Genomic DNA, 24,381 nt, shown 5'->3' on the forward strand with positions numbered 1-24,381 from the left:
TATAGACATTTCAGTTCATGTGCGCACTTTACCTGAATCATCCCGTCCAGGATCAGAAAACATCAACCCCTTATGTTTTGCCAGATATAATAAGGGAAGAAACATGTACTTAACAAAACTCCAGCCTTCTCCTTCTTCTCCTTATGTATTACAAAATCCTTGAACTTCATAAAATTGTGTGAGACACAATGTGGACTAAAATTAACACCTTTCAAATGACATTTTCAAACTCTTTGTCAGACACTGCTGAACACAGAAGAATGTTGCTGCATAATGACAATAATGGATATTACAAAACAGATCCAAAAGCAAAGAAATGTCCTCAAGACTTAGCAACCTTGAACAACCTCTGAAAATCTTTTCATCAAGGATCGGTGCGCCATCCTCTGAAGCGCGGTCAGGCGTCTTTGATCGATCAGTTTGCCTCGCTTATATTGCACAACTGCTACGGTGCAATTACGTGCAGCATCAGGTGTGCTGTTAAATTGGATGCATGGTTGTAAAAGACTTAAAAGACAAACATTTAAAAAGACACATGGGCACTTACTGTATTGACAGTTCCTCCCCATGTACTCTCCAGGGCATTCGCACGAATAGTTGGCAACCAGATCCGTGCAAATGCCCCCGTTCTTGCACGGGTCCCTTTCGCATTCGTTGATATCTGAAAGAGGCGAGAAACAAAAAAAGGTGCATTCATTTATTTGAAGCAGACATGCAGGCAATTAGAAAGACCTCATCCTCATTAAAATGCATTGGTCGGGAGCATATATTGAATTTTCTGTGTGTGTTACTTGATTCTGTCTGCCCACAGAAGCTCTCACAAAGACACTGGTTTCTTGATACTAATAAATCACATCGCTCCGTGGGAGGCTGTTATTGCTCGAACACAGGCCCAAGTTTTTGGATGTGAAGAACAATTAACCCAGTGTACTTTCTTTTTAATTGAAATAATTATCATCCTTTTCAGAGGACTGCTCAACGTGAGTGCGCTGCAAAGCATGTTTGCTAAATCCTGCAAAGCCACATAAGAAATGATCAGTATTATTGCTGATTGGTCAGTTTCTGGGAATGTCTGCCAGTAGTCACATGGATCCGGTGATAAATTAATGATAATAAAAACAATATAGTGTATATGATGCAGATAATCTTGTGGAGGAGTTGCAGCCCTCTTTTGGGTGCTTCACAGGCAAATTGCGTTTGCAATGGGAGCTGAACAAAGGGCCACAGCTGGGCCACACATCTGTTTATACCAATAAACTAATCAAAACAGTAGAACTGACTTTTATATGTAATATTCACAGAATATTATTCATATTCATAATTCCGAGAGGCCATCGAATTGGATGTTGTTTATATGCAGCCTCTCTCTTGTTGCTTCTGTTCAGTAATACTCCGTCCTGCAGCAGAAAAGTCTTGTTTGTGCTCCATCGCTTTCCAAACACGAGCAAGTCTTAACAGCCAGCCTCAGATTTATTTTACTCAACCATTATTTGTGCAAATCGGATGAACTGCGCCCAGACTCACTTACATCTGTAGTGCGAGTAAATACTTACGCTAAATAAAAAAAATAGCAATGCCACAAACTTTGGCACCGCATTTTGCTCTAAGCTTGGTCAATATCCTCAGTGTCTTCACTGAAGTATCACAGAAACACTGAAGAGCTGAGCAGAGTATCAGTATGCTAAATTGTCACTGAATTATCATCAGCATAATTGCTTTGTGAAATAGCTCTCCTCTCGTTGATTCATCTAATCAACAACAGACAGTGACAGACCCACAGCGCTGCCCATCACAGCCATTTGCACTCTGCTGTGCTGGTACATTTAAGGAAAAGGGATCAATATGGATAGTTTATGAAGGGAGGGATGAAAAAGGGTCAACTTTCGAACAATTTTGAACACATTTCTAATAATTTCCAAACTTGCCTATGGCTGCTTTTCGACTTTTAATCCTCTCAAACGTACCGTGAGTCAGCTGTGACTCATAGCTACATTTTGGCCTCATGAATATGTAACCAGGCTTGAGATTTGGAAAGCTTAAGGAAGTGAAACATGATTAAAGTAAGTCTGTCACGCTGCTTCGTCTCTCTGAGATTGTATCTACAATATCTATAATAGTCACTTGGGCACATCTGTAATATCTCAAAATACATCTTTTTTTCCGGTGAATGTCGAGCTCAGGAGAAATATAGTCATGGTCTTCTCACTTAATGGTCACCGAGGTACTGTGACTGGAAGCAGCAGCATCTTTAATCTGCAGCAGAGCAGAGAACTAAAAATAAATAAATAGAAAAGAGTCAAATAACAGAGAGAAAGAGAGGGAGAGATGAGAAATGGCTCGTGGTTGGTGGCCCCGCGAGGCAGCTGTATTTGGGTGAAAAGATGTTTGATGAAATTGAGCTGTAAAACCTTTCCCAAAAGACCATAGAAAAGTTGTGCAGGTTGAACTTGAAACACATCTATTTTGTTTTCATTTATCTGGCATGCATGAGGGGATATTGTGTGTCTGCCTGGATGTGCAGAATTCGCACAGAGCAGACGTTTAGAAAACCACCCAACACCACCTTTTTACTCCATCTATTTTTCCATGTGCGCACACAGCCGGCACATCCGAGACGAGGCCCCGCTGTGTCTTCTGGTCGGACACGTACGTGCTTTTTAACCACGCGCCTGTGCAGACAGCTGGCTGCACTGTGAATGCGACTGTTCACATACATGCCCATGCGCTATGCGTGTTAGTGGAGGATAACACTCGAGAAGACGCCATATAGAAGTTCCAGATTTGGATGATTAAACAATAAACATTTACATAAACCTGACACTTGAGAATTTGTTAATTCTGAGATCACAGCAGAAAAACAGCCATTGTAGATGGCATGTAAGGCCCCTAAATCAAGTACATTGTGACAAAAGCAAGTATATTTCTGTCGGTCTGTGAATGCACCACTAGTGCTTTCAAATGTCCACCACATAACACACACAGTGAGCCGGTCAGTTCACCAGAGCAGCTTTCTAGCAACAACTACCCAGATGCATGACACGCGAGGCAGCCTTCATGCAAATGCATTCTTAAAAGCATGTATATCTCTGGCCTAGTGCGGCACCTGCGTCCTGCTATTTGTTAAAGCTCTGCTGCTGCACACCGCCACGCAAATGAGGTGCAAGATAAGATATCGAATGTACTGCACATGAAGCACAACACCAACACTATGAGCATGATGTTTGTGTATTTTAAGGCAACATTGTTGGGAAGATTGAAGAAAATAGTTTTACCAGCCAGCATGTCATCTTGTGTCAAACAAAGCAAAACAAAAGAGCAGATTTTCACAGTTGGCACTAAAACACGACTCCTGAAAGAGAGACCGTATCAATGCACAACTATGCTGGACATGAAGTAGGCAGATCAAAGACAGACTGCAGAGTCCACTTTCATATAAATTATAACAGAGATAAGTGTAACATACAGTATTTACCCAATTATTTTGCATATCAAGCTGTGAAGATTTGTGCAGATGACATTTATCATGAGTGGAGTTGGCTTATTTTTGCGTTTTACCGCAGCATGAATGGTTTGTGATTATCTGTATGTTTTTCAGCGTCTGCTTCCCAAGGCATTTTCAGAGGCATTTAATAAAGCTATTAAAGCCTCAATGCACAGTTGGCTCACAGTCCCCAACTACAACTGTCATCTGTAGTCTGCTGGGGACCACGCAGTTCATTCTACATGGTTTGCACCACGGAGACTCAACCAATACGAGATGACTGGAGAGGTGCGCTGTATGTATGATATGGACTGTGGAGAGGGACAAATTTGATTTCATCTCAGTTACAACAATAACAACCGTGTGACATCTGTATATTCATTAGAAACACTTACATTCAAACAGTTATCTGATGTCATTTCTTGAAATTAGGATGGAAAATGTTGAAGATCAGGCATTTGTCATGATGTAAATCAGCCTTATTGATGCATATAAGAGAGCAAATCACTCACTGACCCACGGTCTGTCATTAATGGGGTCGGTTCGGGTTTGGCTGCTGGTTATAATCAGACGCAAAGCATACAGTAATCAGCTGTTATTGTACTTCTCTAATTCCACTATCTGTCATGTTTCATATGCGATTCGCGCTTTTTCCTCACGTTTACAGATGAGTGTCTTTACGCTCCGGTCTCTGCCGTCACTGCGTTTTGATGAGCTATAGCACAGGACAATCTGATATAATTACAAATCTAAAAACAGCCAGCATGACTAACACAAGAAACTCGCCCCCTCCTGGCAGCGCAGAGATGAACAACCGAGCGCTTGTCATTAAGGAAACATCTTGGTTATGGGAGGTTACGGCAATCAAGGGGGATTATGTTAATGATAATAATAATCCAGTTGGAAGGACCCTGCGATCCTGTTAAGAACTGTTGACCTGAAAAATGCCAACAAGAGCCCGCCTTCTACAACAATGGCTGATCCTCATTAAACAATTCAGTTTTGGAGTTTTTAATGGCTATAATCCTGAAGAACCACTTACTGTTAGCAACTGCGACAACAATAAAAAAATGAATCCAGTTATTAATCACGGCTACAGCACGGCCATAAGACACATCATTCATGCATTTCACGGTCGAGTAATTTGTACGGGGAATATTTGGTGTTTACTAATTGCCTTAGTGGGACGCTCAAATGGAAATGTGATTTTATAGCCACTTGTGAACATTGAAATGAAATGAATTCAATGCATTAGCAGAATGTAGAGCCATCTGTGACTAAATGCAACAGCATTAATGTGAATATCTTGGCATAAATGACACAAAAGTTGCTGTACATCTTAACAGAGCGTGCTCTCGAGTATAATAGGTGGAGAGTGAGCAGAATACTCTCGATAGAGCCCATTAACTCAAATGTCAAAGGAGCACGAAAACGAGAAAAAAAAGCTTTTGAAACATTAATGTTTATCTATCCACCTGTTAGCTATACCTGCTTATCCTTACGGAGCCAATAACAACTGACAAGCGAGAGGTGGGGTCGCCAGTCAGTCACAGTGCTTGAATGTACAGTAGTGTAGAAAAAGAAAACCCTCGGTGCATTGTGCACACAGCACAATCCACTATTATTGCACCACTGCAATCACACCACTTAAATAAGTGATGCTTTTCCTTTAAGCTCATATCCTGCTTTGTTGCCACCTGTACTGTAGGTTCAAACACAAAGGTGAGCCAAATGGGCAAGTCAAATAGCCTCGAGCACAACACACCACAGAGAGAAGGAAACACAGCCAGCCCATCTTACAATGTGATTCCCTTTTATGAGGGGCCATCAGCCCCCGGGAGATCAGCGCAGAGAAAGTGAGACTTAAAAGCGGTGTATTGCCAGCAAATCAGGTGGGAGAAAAGGGATTACTTCAGGGAATGCAGTTAATCTAGCCGATAGAAACTAGAGAACAGAGGTGAGGAGCGGCATGGAGAGGATGCGAGGGACTGAAACCGTGAAGGAAAGAGAGGAGAGGGTAGAATAAATGGAAAGAGGGGAGGATGTGATAGCCAAGTGGTCAGGTAAATAAACTCTGTTTACACAACTCGTTTAACACAGTTACAGGCAAGCATCCAGGGAGTGTCCCTCCACTAATAATAGTCAAAGTCTACCATTCCACATTTAAATATGTCATTAAAGGCTCAAGCGTGGTAAAACAACATCGTGCAACCGATGTCTCCACTTTAATGGAAATGATGCTATCTTGGTTATAACGATTTAACAAGCCAGTTTGAGTAAAGATTTCTACCGTGGACGGAGACAATAAAACCACCAGGCGTACAATCCAATGCAACACAACACACTGGCTCTCCAATAACACTACCTCAGTGAAGTCTGTAATGTTCATTTTTTGTTGCGACGGTGCCAAGATGAGGCTGATTCAACTGAGACTGTATTTAGTGGCATTGTGATACTTTCAAGCTGTTCGTGTTATTTTGTCCATCCACTGCACATACATTGGTGGATTAACTGCAACGCAATGCACTTCTTCTTAATTCATTAATGAATGTACTGTATTGTGCTGCACTGGTTTTTATTTTTATAAATTCAGTGGTTGTTCTTGCGAGACATATTCAAATTAAGATTAATAAAAGGATGAGTACCATAAACTCTCTGTTATCATCATTAACATGATCAACTCTAATCCTTGCACACAGATGCAGCCTCCTAAAGCTACGGCGCTAAACCCCAAGACCTAACCAACTCTCACCATGCTCTCATTGGTTCACTGGAATGTCTCGCTCCTTGACTTTGCTCCTCTATTGCTCTCTAAAAAGTGGCTCAGCCGGATCGTAATGAGAGCAATGAATAGTGCTATGTGTCAGCAGCTAACACTGGCTGCGAGTACTAAATTGGCTATGGTGTGGCCAGAGAGCAGGAACAGGCCCGCGGTCACCGGTGCCCTCTCCACAGGGCTGCACTGACCTCTGCAGCGCCTGCACCTGCTACCGCCTCACGAACACACAGCCCCATGAATCTGCTTTCCAGTTCATTCAACAGTAAAGGTGCTGTGTCAAATCTTGCACAAAGGAGAGTCACTGAAGACGTAAATGTGGCATAAAGAAGAGGCGAAAGATGATGAAACTCCATCAAGTGTGTGAAACCTTTTGTGACCGTATGAGCGGAAATAATTGCGCAGTAATTGGTGAGGGGAAACACTTCGCATGAGACACAAACCAAAGTTAGAAAAGGGATCATTTTTGCTGTCAGAAGACACGTAGAGTATGTTTTTTAGATTTTTCTTACAAGGAAGAAAATGTCTTTGAAAACACGTTCAGAAATTTCACTTTAACCTCCAAGTTTCTGAGTTATGTCAGAAAGCTGACACAACAAGACGCGGTTTAACTGTGCGTGACAAACCAAGGGGCAGGTACAGCGTAAACCAGGCGGTAAAGAACAACACCATGTAGCATCTAACCCGACTGCTGCTGACATCTGTAGGTACGTTACTCTGCTCAAAACTGCTGGAGCTGACCAGCTTCACAGCTCTTTTTCTGTCTGTGGTGTTACACGAATTCAACATAATAATAAAGCATTGAACTTTCAGGATTAAATATATATGGGGCTGCATGGTGGCGCAGCAGGTAGTGCGCGTGCCTCACAGCAAGAAGGTCACAGGTTCGATTCCCGGGTCGGGCCTTTCTGTGTGAAGTTTGCATGTTCTTCTCGTGCATGCGTGGGTTCTGTCCGGGTACTCCGGCTTCCTCCCACAGACCAAAAACATGCTCATTAGGTTGATTTGTGACTCTAAATTGCCCCTAGGTGTGAGTGTGAATGGTTGTGTGTTTGCGATCGGCTGGCGACCGCTCCAGGGTGTACCCTGCCTCCCGCCCGTTGAGAGCCGAGATAGGCTCCGGCCCCCCTGCGACCCCGAAAGGGATAAGCGGCATAGAAAATGGATGGATAAATATATATGCAGGAGCATCAGAAAGCCTCAACTGGCCCCAAACAACAACATAAATCACATAAATGATTGAAATAAAAGCCTGCTAATAGCTTGTAATCCTCTCACGCTTGTAAAGCCCCCAAACTTAATTAGCAGAATGAAAGGTAATGTCCCAGAAGTATTGCCCCTACATCTCACCCACTTCCTTCATTAAATTACAGTCCGATGTTTGGTAAAACTGAGTAAAGCCTTCTTTCTCCTCTGCCAAGACACTGTAAGCCACACAACTGGAAGTCAGTGAAGACTTTCATGTGGTGAATGTCTCATTGTGTTATGTCTCCGGACTCTCTAGAGCACATTTATCCCCGGGGATGTTTCATCTCAACGTATATGTTTTTTATGTCCGGTGGACTCACGAATGTTTGGTGGGCAACCTCATCCTCTTGACCTCTCTATCCAAGCAACGGTTTGACCTCTGTGGCCAGTGATTGGCAGGAATGAAGTGGACAAGTGGTTGTTATGCCTGCCATATAATTAACCCCTGACCTTCAACACTCGTGCTTCCTTGGAGGTAAGCAGCCTATTTTATTTTTTTTAAGAGGGGGTAGGGTTTCCCGTGGGTGAGGCTGTTGCCGACGCCGTGATTCATGGTGATGGTGTCGATGTCGGATTTGATGCTGCAATCCCTGCACATAGAACGAATTCATCAGGGAAAAAAATGGAAAACACACAGTGGGCGATTCACATTACTTGCTGGTCTGAGTATGAACAATCGTTCGCTTTCAGCTATATGAAAGAGCTCTTTTTATGAGAAAAAACATTTATGAGTATTTCATGTCTGAGGATAAAGGACATTGATGTTTCAATATGGGGTCCACGTCAAGGACATTATATACAGCACTAGTTTTATATACACTGCACACCTCTCAGCTCTGTGCATGCAGCCCATGGTTTTACTCAGTGACCACCGACACACAAAACAGCACAGCACAGCATCTCCTGCCTCCCGTGCCACGGCGCACACATGACAATACTGTATTAACACCACGGGAACAATACAAACACGTGCTCAGCCAATCATGGAGCTGCAGCTCTGATAAGGGCAGCATATCTTGTGCTGTCCTGTCTTGTCTTCACACTGTGATTAGCCTGCTCATCTATCAATAAATAACAATGAGCACAGGGCTCATTGTTATTTATTTGTTTTGTGAATTTTACTTTTTCTCCCCTGATTTTTGTCAGTTTTGATGGAACGCAGCGCTTGCTCAAAAGAGGCGGAGATAAAAGAACCCGCTGCTCACGTCTCATCTGCAAAGATAGAACACCTCGGTAGCTTGCATGTGTGACGGCTTTATTACCAGTAAAAGTCAGATAAACGCAGTGTTTTCCACCTACACGTCATATCTAATCTCCTCCCTCCTGTCGGTGTGCATGCTGCTCATTCATCTCTTTCACGGTTCAATGCTCAAACGAGCTTTAGCATAATATGGAAGCAGCAGACGTGCATGTACGTACATGATCTACGTTGAACAGACTGCTGCTTGCCTATGTGAATTCTAGTTTGGATAGCTCTATAATGCTACTTTACTCAAAGAAGTGCTGACATGCCCTCAGAGCTGCACATGGGCGATAGGCCTTGGATGTTGTGTTTGACAGGTCCTGCTGCAGTGAAATGTGTCTAGTCCACACTACACAAGGCCAAGACAAGCCCTGTCTCTCCAAGTTGAGTCAGGGATAGAAGATAGAACACGGAAGTGTCTGTCTCCACTGTCAATCTATCCTGTCAATCTGTCCCTGCCTCATCCGTCCCACTGAAGTGACTATCACCACACGAGACAGGCTTCCTATCTGTGGTCTGATGAAGTCCCACAAACAGCTGAAAGAAGTGCATGCGATGTATCCTTGAAATGTGTTTCCACAGCGATACGTCTCAGCCTTGGTTATACACATCTACGCTGAGCAAGAATATTGATTTGATTGATCTCCAATGCTGAAATTTCCAAAATCTCATCTTATACGAAGGAGGGTCTTCACAGTGGTGCATGCTGCATGTTTCAAGGGATATGCTGATGCATGAAGCTGTGAATTCAGGATTAAGAATAGTGTATTCCAAGGACTCTCTTTTTGAAGTGGGATTAGCCCACTGAGAAGTTATTCACAGCAGCACTCCAGAAGCCCTTGAAAAGGTATCTTAGGATGCATTGCAGAGTGGTTCTGAGAAGCAAAACACTCATCATTTCGAAGACATGCAGACCGGGGGGCTCCTCTGACGCTGGGGTGTGCAGAATGTGAAGAGCCCTCAGCTAGGAGACAGAATGACACTCGGAGGAAATAAGTGTGATTTTAAGCTTACAGATGGAGCCTCCACAGCAGGTGTGTGGGGGGAATACTGATCTACCTCGGAACAACCGTGTCATCCACACGCTCTTTAACATCACTGAGGTTTGCTGACTAGAATGTTTGAGGGACGCTTAAATGGTATGAAATGCAGACAGAAAGCGGAGGGAGGTGATGGGCAAAGAGCAAGCATGGGGTGAGCGAGAGACCTCTGTTCTTACAAGACCACATTATCTGAGTATATATATAACATAGAAATATAGTATATTGTCTTTCATGATGACAAATGTCAGCAGGATTGTGGACTGAACATTGAAGACAATCAAACCTTAAGTCACCTACACATTATATGACTCACTGCTGCACTGATCACATTACATGACTGTCTAATAAAGGGATATCTTGAAGTTGTTATGGTTTACGCATTACACAAGTAATCAGTGGCAGGGGGGGTCACACATCACGAGGCTTTTCAATCCCTGACAAGCCTGTCAGGTCTCCAAGCTAAGTTTATTCATCAAAAGACATGTGAGAAGGGATATGGGAAATGATGCAAGACTACGGGCGAGACAGGAGCTTGGAGTTCCTCCAAAAATGGATGCCTGCAAGAAGTGAAGGATCCAAGCTGCTTGTGGGCTAATTTGCAGAGAAAAACCAAGTATGAAAAAGAAAAGAGTACGGAGGAGCTTGCTGATGTTGTCTTGCAGGGGTTCCGACTCCTCCCCTCGATATTTCCCCCACCCTGTATCTCACGTTCTCATTGGCTTCAGATCTTTACTGCTGTCATCGTCTGTCAAAATAGATTTCTCACGACAGGATTTTGATTCACTGACAGGTTCAGATATTTCCTTCTAGGTATATCCTGGTATCAGCTCATCTCTCAGATCAGGTCTTTGAAAATTCACACATAGCGATCGTCGCTCATGAGGGCGAGTGCCGATTTGCCTGATCTGAGGCTTCTGTCTGCGATCTCCAAAAGCTGCCAGTGCAGCTAAAATTGCGTAGCTAGCTACCTAGAAATGAAATAAATCTGTTTTAGTTTAGCTTGCCAACATTTTCAAATTATACTCAATATGCAGTTAAATGTGACAAAGTTGCACTTAGTTTTGCAGGTACCGAGATCACATTGGTGTGGACCAATCAGCATCCTGTGAGGAACAACTGGCAGTCGATTATTGTCTTCTGGTGGCTCCTAAAGAAGTTAGCGTAGAGCTGCTATAGCATCAGCTATATCAGAGCTGGAGAGTATTTCTTTTGAAAGAAGAGCAAAGCTTTTCTCCATGGAAAAGAGTCCTACTACAATCTACGGTTAGTTAAGCTGACTGGTTTAAGTTAGCCTGTGACAGAAGGTGATAGACAGATGGTTCAGCTAATCACCTGCCAAGTATTTTTCAAAGTGCCTGCCCACTCCCAAACAGTTTCCATGGAGTTCCCAGATGGTTCTGCTTAACAAACCATCTGGCGCATCAGGTTATTCTGTCAAGTCACTGGACAAAAAGACCGGATTTAGACCAGATGATGTCACTAGATTAAAGGTCAAGGAATAAAGTTAATGCATTTCATCCGCTGGGGAATCTGAATGTGCATACTAGATCTCATGGGAATCCATCCAATTGTTCCTGAGACATTGCAACAAAAATGCAAAATGTCAAGCTTACGGTGGTCCTAGAGGAAAAGTCTGGATCCTTAGAGTGCATCAGCAATGTCTGTAAAAGGTAGACCTGCAGGTGGTGGTACAGGAAAAGTCAGAGGATCATCAGAGCCGTTGGAATTTCATGTCAATCCATCCAAAAGTGGTCGAGATATTTCCAATGGGACCAACGTTGTTGACCAGCCGACTGACCAACACTGTCATTCCTCGAATTTTCTTCAGAATCCAACAAATGAAACGAAATCATATTAAAGAGAAGAACTCACAGGCTTGACATTAAGGGAAGTCATGCAGGCATAAGGGATTTAATAAGTTTCAGTTTAAAACATCTGAAGAAAAAGTTGGATCATAACCAAATATTTGAAATAATATCCGGTAAAAGAAGTTTTCACAGGGGTCAGATTCTGTACGGCTTATGGTTTAATATTGATAGTGCTTCAGATTAAGATACTTCAGCAGCTTCAACTGACACGGATGTTATTAATTCATTTCCTTGCTGACCCTCTCTCTAAACTACCCTTTTCTGTGTCTAATTTCCACATGAGGAGAATCCGTGAATGCTTTCCCATAACGGCCATTCACACATCTACAGTATATCATTTCTATAACTTAAAGGTGGACCTATAATATAAGATCTCTCTGACAGACACCAAAATCCTCGTATGGTTTACAAACTGCACATTCAATACCATCGACCTTGACCTCTCTTTCAGTCACACCGAATGAACTGTGGTAAAACAACACTGATGCTAATTTGGCCAGACACTGACCAGCCTGAATGAATGCAGCTCTGTGTAGTCAAGCTCAAAATTTATCAGTGTGTTCTGCAGCGGCAGCCAAAAGACCTGGACACAAGTGAGTCTGACTATTTTCCACAGCCTGGGATTTGGAAAAGCATCTCTATTTATGCTTTGGCCATCTGCCAACAGGTTCATCCTTACCGCAGAGGCTAGGAGGTGACAGCGAAGCTCAAGTGTCTGAGGGGGCCTTACACAATTAGACCCTGGTAACAGCTAGCTCCCTACAACTCCTCCACAGGACAAACCAGGCGAATGGGTGCTCAGGGACTGGGAACGAGGGACGAGGACGAGGAAAAAGACACTGAATTGAACAAATACGTCAGGCTCTGTTTTGGCCATTTTCATCTTATTATTTCCTTGCTGTTTTCACCCAGTGTACACATTTACAAGGCTTTTGTTTCTTGTCATTTTCTCCTTTAATCTCAACAAACATTGCTGAAGAAATCCAGACTGAAAAAAACATCTAAAAAACCCTCTCCTGCAGCACTTGGACACATTCAGTCTCTCAAAAGTGTTGCCCTTTCCCTGGAAGATTATGTTTTGCTAACAAGTCTGCACTCCAAGCCACCAGTCTGACCATTTTATATAACGTCAACTTCCTGAAGGCATTCTGTGTCATTATTTTTGGTTTTAAAAGCAAAGCTGCGTCGTGGACAAAAACTCTCACCTGTAATTTTGCTAGAAAAGCATCTCCTTGCCATAGAAGAAAGGTCATCTAACTCAAAGTGCGTTTCTACAGCAGTTTTTATTTGGTAGGATTTGCAGTACTGAGTGCTTACTGGAGGAATATGGAAAAGGTGACATAACACCTCTATATTATCAATGTTGATCAAAAGCACTGACAGATGAGGCTGTAAGAACATGGCTAACAACGACAGGATCAGGGCCAAGCACAGTTTGATCCCAGTGAATAGTGTCTGGTGCCGCTCTTTGTATCCAATGAACTTGAGGGGGGAAAAAAAGGTCAGTTTTGATCCGTCAAGCAGAAAGGCTCCATCTAGGAGGCAGAATAAAATATGTCAGCGGCACAGCAAAAATGGCCCTAAACACCCTGATTCTAGCTTGTTTCCCCAGCTTGTTATCCAAAATTCCCTCTGACAGAGACGAGATAGGGTCAGCTCCTCCTGGGATGGAGGAAGGGGCAGCAGGATGCCTGAGAAAATAGATATTTGAAGAACAACCCTGATCTGTGACCAGGCCTCCTTAACACACACACACACACACACACACACACACTGAAAGCACACAAAAACCCATATCAAGTACAGCTTACACGAAAGACTAATATTAATAAAATGCAGACAAATGTGCATGGCTGAGTCAGTGCATGGACAGACAGGAGTGTCCTTAGCTATCACCGCCTGTTATTAAGACCAAATACAAGAGACACAAAGAGACGAACCGTCATGTCAGTAAGAAATGTGGGCCTCTTTCTCTGCACCTTATCTCATTTTCAACGAAGAGCTGATTTCTTTACTGTGTACCCAGCACAGGGTCACAGCCCAGTCGCTTCTCACCTACTAACATATTCCATATGTATGCTCTGTGAGACCCACTGCAAAGAGACACGAGCAGCGCTGTCCTTCGAAACAGAAGCGTGAGGGAACTAATACTTTTAAATGAGATGGTGCCTCTACCAGAGCTCCAGACTGCACTCCAAGGAAAACACACACACACATATATATATACATAGAAGAAAAGATATACGTGAAGACCTTTGTCTGTTGTTTGCGTGAGACTGACGACATCAAGACCTTCACAATAACATCATCAGAATCACTAATAAGGGATCTAGTCCTGCTAGACATGCTAACAAAAACAATTTATTCCATCCTTTTTTTTAATTTTTCCATTCTTTCACCTCCACAAATGCATTGATGAACGTGCACAACGCAAACGGTGGATGCTGATGTAGAGTTTGAAGATGTCGCATGTTAAAGCTGAATAGAAAAAAACATTAAAAGTCAAATAAAGGCAGTCGAAGCCCCACATAAAGAGGTGCTCAGCCGTTTCCCCTCCAGTGGCACGAATGTGCACTGCTTTGAATAGACCAAATGTGCAGTGAGCTAAAACAACAGGACTGCTGGCCCACAAGTGCATCCATCTTTCCATTTTGATCCGCAGAGACTCCTGTGAGACAGAAAAAGAGTGTGCAGACAGTCGCTCCATGAGCAGCTGATCATCTGCGTCTGACGGTTTGGCTGCGTGATTGTGGTCGCTTCTTTCGGATGTTTGGACGGACCCTTCCTCCCGGGACTCTCTACACTCATCTCCTCCTGTAAATGCAGCTTTCTAGCCACAGACTGAGAGCGGTGGGTGGGCTGTGGGATGTGAACGTAATGTTGAGAGGGTGTCTGGAAATGGCCGTGTCCTCCCCACAGCTCTACATCACAGTAATGGAGCAGTGGGGAGAGCCTTGAGGCTGCCAGTGCTCACAACAGTTCAGGTAGAGAGGACACATTTTCAGATCTGTGATACAAAGATAACCTTGGGAAACCGTAGCACGAGTGAATCTCTGCTCACAAGATAAACAGCGCGAAGTTTTGGAAGAATTGCACGACACCGTGAAGTAAAACACATCGGACACTCTTGAATGCATAACCTGAATAAAGGCTATGAAATGGTGCACGATCACCAGTCGTGTTTGTGACCCAGAGAGGAGGAAGAAGTCCTAAATTTTAGAAAAGGTCTAAATTATTCTGAGAAAACAGAGTTATTCACGCTAATCTGTGCATATGAAAATAAAACTGCTGTGCAGATCAGCATCATTTCAGTAAAGCTTCCCAACTCTTGTAACCCAGCGGCGGTGAAGACGAGACAGATTTCTACCTACGAGAACAGACCTCAGGCACTATGACTAAACTGAGGCCTCTGTTTATTTTGAAAATAGGTTAACTTCCTGTGAACAAAGTGCTCCTTCTGCCTGTTTACCGTGGAAAAGTTTCTCTTTAACAAACTTTTTCACTAACTTATAGTTGCACTTAAATCAATCTTAATCCAGTTAGCTAAGCCTGCCCCGAAAACGTAATTCTCTAAAACTTGAAGGGAAAATCTGCCCTGAAACAAAATCCCGCATTGCTTCTCATATGATCTAAGAAGGTTAGCGGATGCCTGCATATGAACAACTTCCCCCCGGGGCTACAAACACAACAGCAGCAGCACTTTGTGGAGCTCCACCACCGAGATGAATAGGAGGCTGATTTTGTGGACACAGTGGCAATTTGCAACAACATTTGTTGGAAATATGGGTCCATTTTCTGGTCCAGAACTGCTATCGTTTCGACAAAACAACTATGAACAGAAGGAGCAAACAGACATTCATTTAGGCCACATGTTTGGGACTCTGCTGTCTGAGGTGCTAACAGTGTCGATGAGGAGGCAAAGAACTGACCTTAATACATGCCCATAGATGTGAATTTAACCAGCTTGATTTTTTCATGTTTTGAGATCAATATATCAACATTAAAGCATATAAACATACCATTCCTTCAGCACTTGCATTGGCTGTTAGAAAATAACGTACTGACTGCACGGATATGGGATTTTTAAGGCCTGGCGATGTGCCATTAACATTTAACAAAAGGAGAAGGACATTTTCATGCTTCACCGTGATCTTTGCTGGAGTGACTTTAACAGTGCAGCCTCACAGTTAGAAGGAGATAACAACTGCTTCAATCACGGTGAGAGGGAGGAGAAAACCACAGGCCCACCAATCTCTCTTCACCCCACCCGCTGTCCTCTCTCAGTGGCCTCCACGGGAGGAGTGGAAGGTATGCCGGCTAACAAGAGCTTCCTCCATCCCTCCCTCCCTCCCTCCCCCTGCCATCGCAGCACAGTGTAGATCCGCTGCTACGGTGTCACATCCTGTGAGGCAGCGGCAGGTTTGAGAAGGGCAAGTCATTTCTCGCTTCAAGAGGCGCAGGTAACCACTCCGAGGTGAGCTAGTAAAGTGAAGTGGTGGGCGTTCATGGGGAAGGAAAGGTTGCTGGGAGAAACCGTCTGCCTCCGCCGTGTGCCTGATAAATAGAGTCTGTAGTTGTATAGTCAAACGTTTAAGGGTTAAGATGTACATAACCATGTCCTTTTGACTCTCATTCATGCTGCCTAAGGCTGCAGCGCTATTGTGTGTGCTATAATTTCACTCGAGCAGTAAATTGAGCACAACAAGCAGATGAAGGTGGAAAATAAGTCAGATCTCTGTTTCTCTGGCTCGGTATCCATAAAAAATCCATGTGGAGGCGTGGAGTCAGAAAGCCTGGTGAAACATTAGAGAGGAAAAAACAAACAGGAAGAGGTAAAACAAGCGTCACTGGATGCCACCTCACCGGCCGCGAAACACACGAAAACAGGTCGCTAATGGAGTCCAAAATGCGATATCAAAGAGTGAAGACAGAACATGTCCTTATGGAGTCTCTTTGGTTTTCCTGTGCTGATGAAAGGTAGTCTGTGATCCGTCCCAGGTGGACTGACCAACAGTAATGGCTCCATGCGGCTTTACATTGGGCCACAGCCACAAACAGTGGCTGATTATCCTGTGGCAAGACGCTGCGGAGGCAGCAGAGCTAATACAGCTTGATAGCAACTGTCAATACATGATCAAACACAGGGCCACGCTTTTAAAAATATCTCACACATCCTACATTTAGCCTAAATCAATCGTGCCCTGCTGGTGTGTTTCAGAAAGACGGCAAAGACGCATATTGATCAAAGAGCAAGATGGAATCAGCTCAAAGGACTCGCAGGGTATGGAAGGACAGAAAGAGTTGGAGCATGAACACCGGTCATCTAAGACACAATTCAGGCAGCTAGTAATTCATTTTTTTCCTTATACAGTGCCTGTATATGTTTCTGCATAAATAACCAGCAGCCCAAACACACTGACTCATCCTGTCTGGAAAGAGTTTCTCTGAGAGCTTTAACTTTCTCTGTGATTGGCAGTGAGCTCCACATACAGTATCACTGAGCGAGAGCGTAAAGGAATAAAACAAAGTCTCTCAAAGAGACGAGAGGAGAAGGAGCGATGAGGCTTCTCAAAGAGAAAAGAGGGCAACACATCCTCATGTGATCTGCTTACTTTGCAAGATACGACTTAGCATTACTGCGTCAAATTAAACCTCAACAAGAGGAGGGCGTGTTAGACGAGACACTTCATGGTGAGACATAACAACACATTTCTGTGCGGGAAAATCAAACACCTCCAATAAAAATCCCAAAAGTTTATACTTCATCTGTCCTTGACAGACTGGGAATGTGTACCCTAAAAATGATCTGCAACCTCACGACGACTGAGGCAATCAGTCCCAATCTCCACAGCGTGACACTTCATTACAAAGTTTGGCTACTTGCCCAATAAAATGGCACTTGTTCTCTCAGGGACACGACGCCACACTATGCAGAAGATGAATGACTGAGTGATAATAAGGACTCTAATCATAAAAGCAGTGACGCTAAACCAAAGTTAACCCTGGTTTCTTTCTCAGGTGCTGTTGGAAACGCTATGCAGCTGCTTTGTCTGAGCAAAGAACCTGAAAAACTCAATTCAAAATAAGGTTACGATACCATGTGCTTAAAACATGCCGATCTCTGTTAATTATGGCGTGCATTCATAGCATCCAAGGCACCAAAGCGATGACTAAAACAGATCTGCAATCAGATTTTCAAACAGACAGACTGGCCTTCAGCCTGTGAATGTGACTTTTTCTCTACCAGCACTGTGTGCAGGTTGTTGATTAACAAAAAAATTAAAGAAAATATCATTTTTTTCCTGTTTTCTGTGGTATCAAAAGAGGTATTAAATCTTTTTTTATAGCATTATTGCATCGAAGTTTAAAATTCAATAATAGTCAATATTAATGCAAAGTGCAAAAGAGACTTTTATTGAAGCAATAATCTATAAGCTACAAACAGTTTAGCTGCATATGAAGTGGCCTCAGTGAAATCAAACTCGAAACGTTCCCTTTAATCCCTGCTGTGACGTCACGCTGCCGTCACGTGCAGCTGTGATTGTCTCACATCTGTCCTGAATGTGGAAACCTCAGCGTCTCAAGTCGACTCACTGATGACTGTTGAACAGTACCTGCCCATCAAAGCAGTCTGAAATAAAATGCACTTATCCTCGCTGTCCATGTGCGACATCATTCCTGGCTGTGCTTCATAAAACTGGCCTAACAAGCCGGATGTGTAGTGCATGTATTCAGGATAACGTTCAAAGGTGTGAAATTGGATTTGGCTCTGACGGAGCAAGGAGATAGAAAGAGCAGCATTAAAACGCCACGGCTGGCCTACACATATATTATGTTACAACTGTCTAATACACAGTTTATTCAAAGGCACACACTGATCAGGGCCAATACTGATTTAAAACACTGGATTACTGGAGATACCTCTTAAGATAAAGGTAATCCTACAGTCCTGAATCCAACTTGAAAACGTCTTTAAATACTGGATCATGAGCAAAAGCTTGGTTTCTTTAAGGATTTGGTTTAATATTTGACATTTTTTTCCGAGCTGGTTTGAACTGTCATCAGCAATGAAAATGGCTGCATCACTATTTACCCATTAAACTGGTTGATATTCATTAAAATAACACACACACTGAGACAGATTGTTCAGCAAGACTAAAACACCTCATTTTTGTGTTGTTTCTTGTATCCAACGAAATTCCCAGCCAACATTTTTTTCCTAATTTCTATCCTTTTCATTAAGCTTGTCATCCATTAAAAGCCAACATCACACCATATCAGAGTCAGCTAAGCTGTCGTTGTGAAGGGACAATTATTTATATGCCTTTATCATTTAATTGCGGGAATTATCCAGACGTTAGATTTGATTATTAATGTCTTCAGATACAAAATTGTTCCCCTTTCCTTCTTTCTCTCTGTCACCCACTCTCCTCCATTCAGCTGTAATGACCGTGAGGAAAATTGGCAGACATTAATGTCTATTCAGCCCATATCGAATCAGTTTCTCACCACCCTAAGGGCTTAATAGGAAAGAATAACTGAATTATGACATGAATGCTGGCCAATTGCTCACAATTCTGGCTGGAAACAAACACAATGACGTACCGTAGATATTGCGACTCGCTCCATTTCCCTTTATGTTTTGTGCTTTTTCATAAAACGGGGGGAAAAAATGACGCGGAAACAAATAATGACTGACACTGACTGCCCCAAAATAAAAGCCCCTTTCTTCTTTTCAGCTTACCTCTGAATTGTTGTCTTTGTCTAACCTTGGTGTAAGGGTGGCAGAATTATGAGACGGATACAAATGGTTTCTGTAAGTAGTGGCTAACGTCCCTCTATCTCTGAGTGTCTGTCCCTCCGTCTCTTTCAAACCAATAATGATCCATCTCGCCACACAGCTTGCACCATGATACATTAAATCCATCACTTACAAGCACACCTGTGATGAAGGACAACTGTGCTGTGCAGGCTAATGCAATGCTCTGCCAAGCACACACGCAGGCAGGCAGGGCAGCCACAGGACTTGGCCTATATATCATACTGCAGGATTTAGCTAGATTTAGCACTTACTGGGATGTAGTCAAGGTTTTTAGGCAAGGTATCAACATATAGTTTATACTTGATTTTGATTCCACCTGTTGTAGTCATTTCTTCTAAATAAAATTAACAAGGTTTCACTTCCTGGCGTTAAGCAACACATTTTTTGGGAGTGGTGCCGCAAGCGCTGTTGACACGAGCCAGCCATGACACCATGTACTGCTCTGTGTTGAGTATTTGACTTTGAAACTTCTGAGAGCCGTAACTATTTCAGAGAATCCTGAAAAGTGAAAGACTGCCTCTGTGAAAGAAGAAGAAAAAAAAAAAGTAGCTTGACTTTTTGAAATGTCAAAACAGCTCACTCCGGCTGCTTCTTGCTGTTGCTGTGCACAGTTATCAAATCAAACAGCTCGGCTGCATGTTGTGGATTTTTCAGGGGGAGAGAGGCTGAAGAATGCTTTGCGGGAATCAATAGAACATTTTAGCGTTTTAAGAAAAGCCATGTTACCGATTTCCCGTCGCTTTGCTTCCTTTCGTTGTAAAATGTCTTCAGTAACATAAAGAAAACAACAGGAGGACGTCTAATCACATCACGCTGCAAAGCCAGCAGCCGGGTACACGCCCACGATTCAGTCGCACCCACATGTTTGCGCCTCACGCTGGTGTTACCCTTGTGTCCAGTTTCAGCCTTCAGAGTTCAGAGAGTCTGTTTAAAGTTGGAGGATGAATTGCACTGAGGTTGAGAACAATGCTCCCGGTCTCCAGCAGCATTACCTCATAGGCAGCAAAAAAACTTCTGACATTAACATTTATTAAGAGCGTACTCAAGAAAAGAAAGCAAGTTCAGCGTTTCCTTTCTCTACCAGACCCGCTATCGTTCTGCTGAACTCATCCTTTCAAGGACGATTTACTTCCTGTCAGCTGTTCGACATTTATTCACAGCTCAAGGTCGTTATTTGTGTTGGAAAACCCTTCAGATAAAACACACAAATCACGCTTCATTGGGACTGCATGAAAGGAGACGCACAGGTTTTCCACAACCTTACGAACTCTTTGATGTAACATTGTGTTTTAGGAAAATTTAAGTGTGTCAGGGCTCTTTAGAGGAAGAGAGAGGTCTGACTTACTGTGCTGGCAGTGAACTCCACTGAAGCCCTGCAGACACTTGCAGACGTAACCAATGAAGGTGTCGCCCCTGTAGGTCTCGCTGATCTCACATGTTCCCCTGTTGTGGCAGGGGTTTGGATGGCAAGGGCCTGCGTGGAAAAACACTGTTAAGACATCTGTTTTGAGCCACTTTTAAAAGCAGAGAGACACTGATAATGGGCTGCATCTTTTAACCTTCTCATTTACTGCGCATGCAAGTACGCAATGTTCTCGATAATTGATTCATTCTGATGTCGCATACGGTTTCTCAGTGTGTGTGTGTGTGTGTGTGTGTGTGAATAAAATGAGCATTGCCATGGCAACAGTGATAAAAAAACATTCTTGCACAACTTTACCCAGCCAATGATTAAGGATCAAACATGCACACTGCCTGTGCATTTCAGCAGACTTGCTGTGACAAAGTTTAAATTAATAAATTACAAGAAGTTGGATCTTGTTGAGCTTGTAAGTGAAACTGTTTGACAGGCAAAGCCGAGGATGTCGGGAGAGCAGGGGGAGTGTGGCTTTCAGCGACTGCTGCTGGTCTCTGCGGTCTGGAGGGCAGCCCAAGGCACCACCTAAAAATCATTGAGTATGTCCCCTCCAGGAAGGCAATGCTTCATCCTCACAGCGGTAAGAGGAGAGCACAGACTAGCTGCACGGTAGAGCGATATAACACCTATATGCACAGAGAAGCATGCATGCTAATACACACACACACACACACACACACACACACACACACACACACACACACACACACACACACACACACACACACACACACACACACACAGTGCACAGATGAGAGTGCAGGGAGAGTGAACTGCTCAGATTTGGGCTGGCTGAATACTGAGTGGAGTAGCTTGAATTTGAGAGAGAATTATAATATTACGATGCTAAAACACAATTAGCCGGTTACTCAATACAACAGAAATAAGAATTCCTTTTGAAATAAACATAACAAAATGATAACTATTATGCACAAATGTCAAACGGGCCAGAGAGCTCATTTTTGGTCTTTGCATCCCCGAGTTTATACGGCCAAACATCGACAGCGGACTATATTTCCACTGCACAGTGCAGAGCAGCGTTTGCTGTTTCCTGCTCTGCTTCACTTGTTGCTCACTTGACCTCAGGGTCATAAAGTGGGCCCTGTCTGGACGCAAGGATAATGCTAATGGAAAGTGACAGCTGGCCAAATTTACTTAATTTACCAGTTCTCCCCACAGTTTGCCATTCGGGCTGAAAAAAGTATATTATTTTATATGCTATGATTTGGGCTGCACGGTGGCGCAGCAGGTAGTGCGCGTGCCTCACAGCAAGAGGGTTGCCGGTTCGATCCCCGGGTCAAACTTCACACTTTCTGTGTGAAGTTTGCATGTTCTGCCCGTGCATGCGTGGGTTCTCTCCGGGTACTCCGGCTTCCTCCCACAGACCAAAAACATGCTCATTAGGTTAATTGATGACTCTAAATTGTCCGTAGGTGTGAGTGTGAGTGTGAATGTTTGTTTGTCCTTGCATGTGGCCCTGCAATCGGCTGGCGACCGGTTCAGGGTGTACCCCGCCTCTCGCCCATTGTAGCTGGGATAGGCTCCAGCCCCCCGCAACCCCGAAAGGGATAGGCGGTATAGATAATGGATGGATGCTATGATCTGTTCGTGGATCTGTTTGTTATAATTGTGACATTTAAACATGAGTTAGCACCTTTCTGCAACTGAGCAGGCCAGCTTTTAACCATGGAAGCTTTAAACGTGTAATGAACATCTTTATTACTAAGAGCAATGAAGAAAGAGGAACAAAGAAAAGAATTAGGAGCAGATAGATTTAGAGGAGGTGAAGTGTTGACATTGACAGCAGAAACCGCAGTCCCTTTCTACAGACCACAAAGCGAGAGGACGCTGAAGCTTCTTCTTGTCATTTCAGTCTCTTCCAGCTTCCAACCCTCCACCAGAGGGTGGACGGGCCGGAGACCAGCTCACTTTCCCTGGGACGGTGACCCGCCAAGCCCCACACCATCCAGCCAACTCTGAAAGCAAGAACTTTCTCTCTCAACGTTGGTGTTCTAACACAACAAAGTCAGGACTGAAGAAAGTTTGAATCCCACGCACCCAGCTCGCCAAAGAGAGCCGAACATCACACAAAGGAGGAAACCTTCTGCACCAACTCCGCTCCAGTCTGCCCAGTGGCGTCACTTCTAACCGAAGAGAAGTCCGAAAAACACTGCCACCGCGTCTCCAACACATCCAGGTGGATGTGTGTCACCCTGCCGACTCAAGCTGAAGACCCCACATGCAATCCAGAATGCCTGGAAATGCCAGAGACCTCCACCAAGCTGAAAGACATGCCAAGTTCTCCTGTGATACTGGGGTCGACGCTGTAGATTAATTCTTAAAAAGCACTCAGGATCTCTATTAAAATACATAGTTATGGTATCTAATTACTTCAGATATTTCCTTTTGTCCCTCTCAGAGCTGCCTTCTGCATATTTCACTGTTTAATCTTAAAGAGCTCTTCCAATAATTAATGCATCTGATTAAGATATCTGCTGGATCTGATGTGATGGTCCTCCATATTTTGCATGTTGCATGATTCAGTTATTTCTTCATTACAATCCTCAACCTATTAATATACATTTATTTGTTCAGTGGTTATTAGTTGTGTCTGCATTCATAGCACTTAATATATGTTCATTTATCTGGTCATTTGTATATTCAGTGGTTGTTAGTTGTGTGTTTAATTCGTAGTTTGTTGTGTGTGTGGTATGCAGCGATACATTTCTTATTAATAAAGAACCTGGTTACATGAGTTTGTGTGTATGAAGTACTACAGGCACCGTTCATGAGTCAAGAACTCTGCAGCAACCTTCAGATGGAGACTAAATTAATGAACGCCTACTATTTTTTTCCTTCCGAAGGATATTGCCCTCAGGTGAATTTAAAGTTACATTTTGTTCTTCAATATAAATACTGACTGATAGCAAAGTGCAAATCCAATACTTCCTCTTAGCAAAATTAAGTTATTTGCAATAATAATTTAATATCCTTTAAGGTATACTTACAGCTGGATGCTCAGTCTCACTGGATAATTAATAATCCTCCACTGGTGCGGCTGTTTATTCTGTTCATGACGGAGGATGCGGCGTTGTGGCCGATGCATTAACGGGATGTGGACGCTGCTGAGAGCTATCATACAGCATTATTTAGTGGCCAACTTCACATCAGTCTAAAAAAATGTTCCAAGGAAAAAAAGAAATTCTCATCGAGCGTATGAGACATTTTGAAACTGTGCGTCTCGGCAGCTAACTGTGCGCAAGGCTCTGACCACGTTGAACACTGGCCTACTTTATAAAAGTTTCCACATGTTGCCGTTCAGCATCCCCACTGAAAATCAAAGCTTATGCAGCACCCTTCGCGAGGGTCAGTGCAGGAAAGGCTCTCATGCTCCAAACACTAATTTGCAAGGGAATTCACATTCATTGCCACAAAGCACATGTTTTCTTGCTGTGTGTGCAGCACCCCATTCATCATTACCAT

General features: G+C 43.3%; 1 protein-coding gene across 2 annotated transcripts in view; it reads right to left on the bottom strand.

The window, feature by feature from the left end:
• edil3a (EGF-like repeats and discoidin I-like domains 3a) overlaps positions 1-24,381 on the bottom strand; it is a 109,412-nt gene that overhangs the window by 50,368 nt on the left and 34,663 nt on the right. For both annotated transcript variants that reach the window (XM_070964273.1, XM_070964274.1), the window contains exons 3-4: positions 20,827-20,955; positions 548-661 (exon numbers count right to left, since the gene is read on the bottom strand). In XM_070964273.1, the coding sequence (XP_070820374.1) occupies positions 548-661; positions 20,827-20,955 (243 nt within the window). The remainder of the gene's footprint in view (positions 1-547; positions 662-20,826; positions 20,956-24,381) is intronic.

Source organism: Chaetodon trifascialis, chromosome 6, assembly GCF_039877785.1.
Source record: "Chaetodon trifascialis isolate fChaTrf1 chromosome 6, fChaTrf1.hap1, whole genome shotgun sequence".
Taxonomy (NCBI): Eukaryota; Metazoa; Chordata; class Actinopteri; order Chaetodontiformes; family Chaetodontidae; genus Chaetodon; species Chaetodon trifascialis.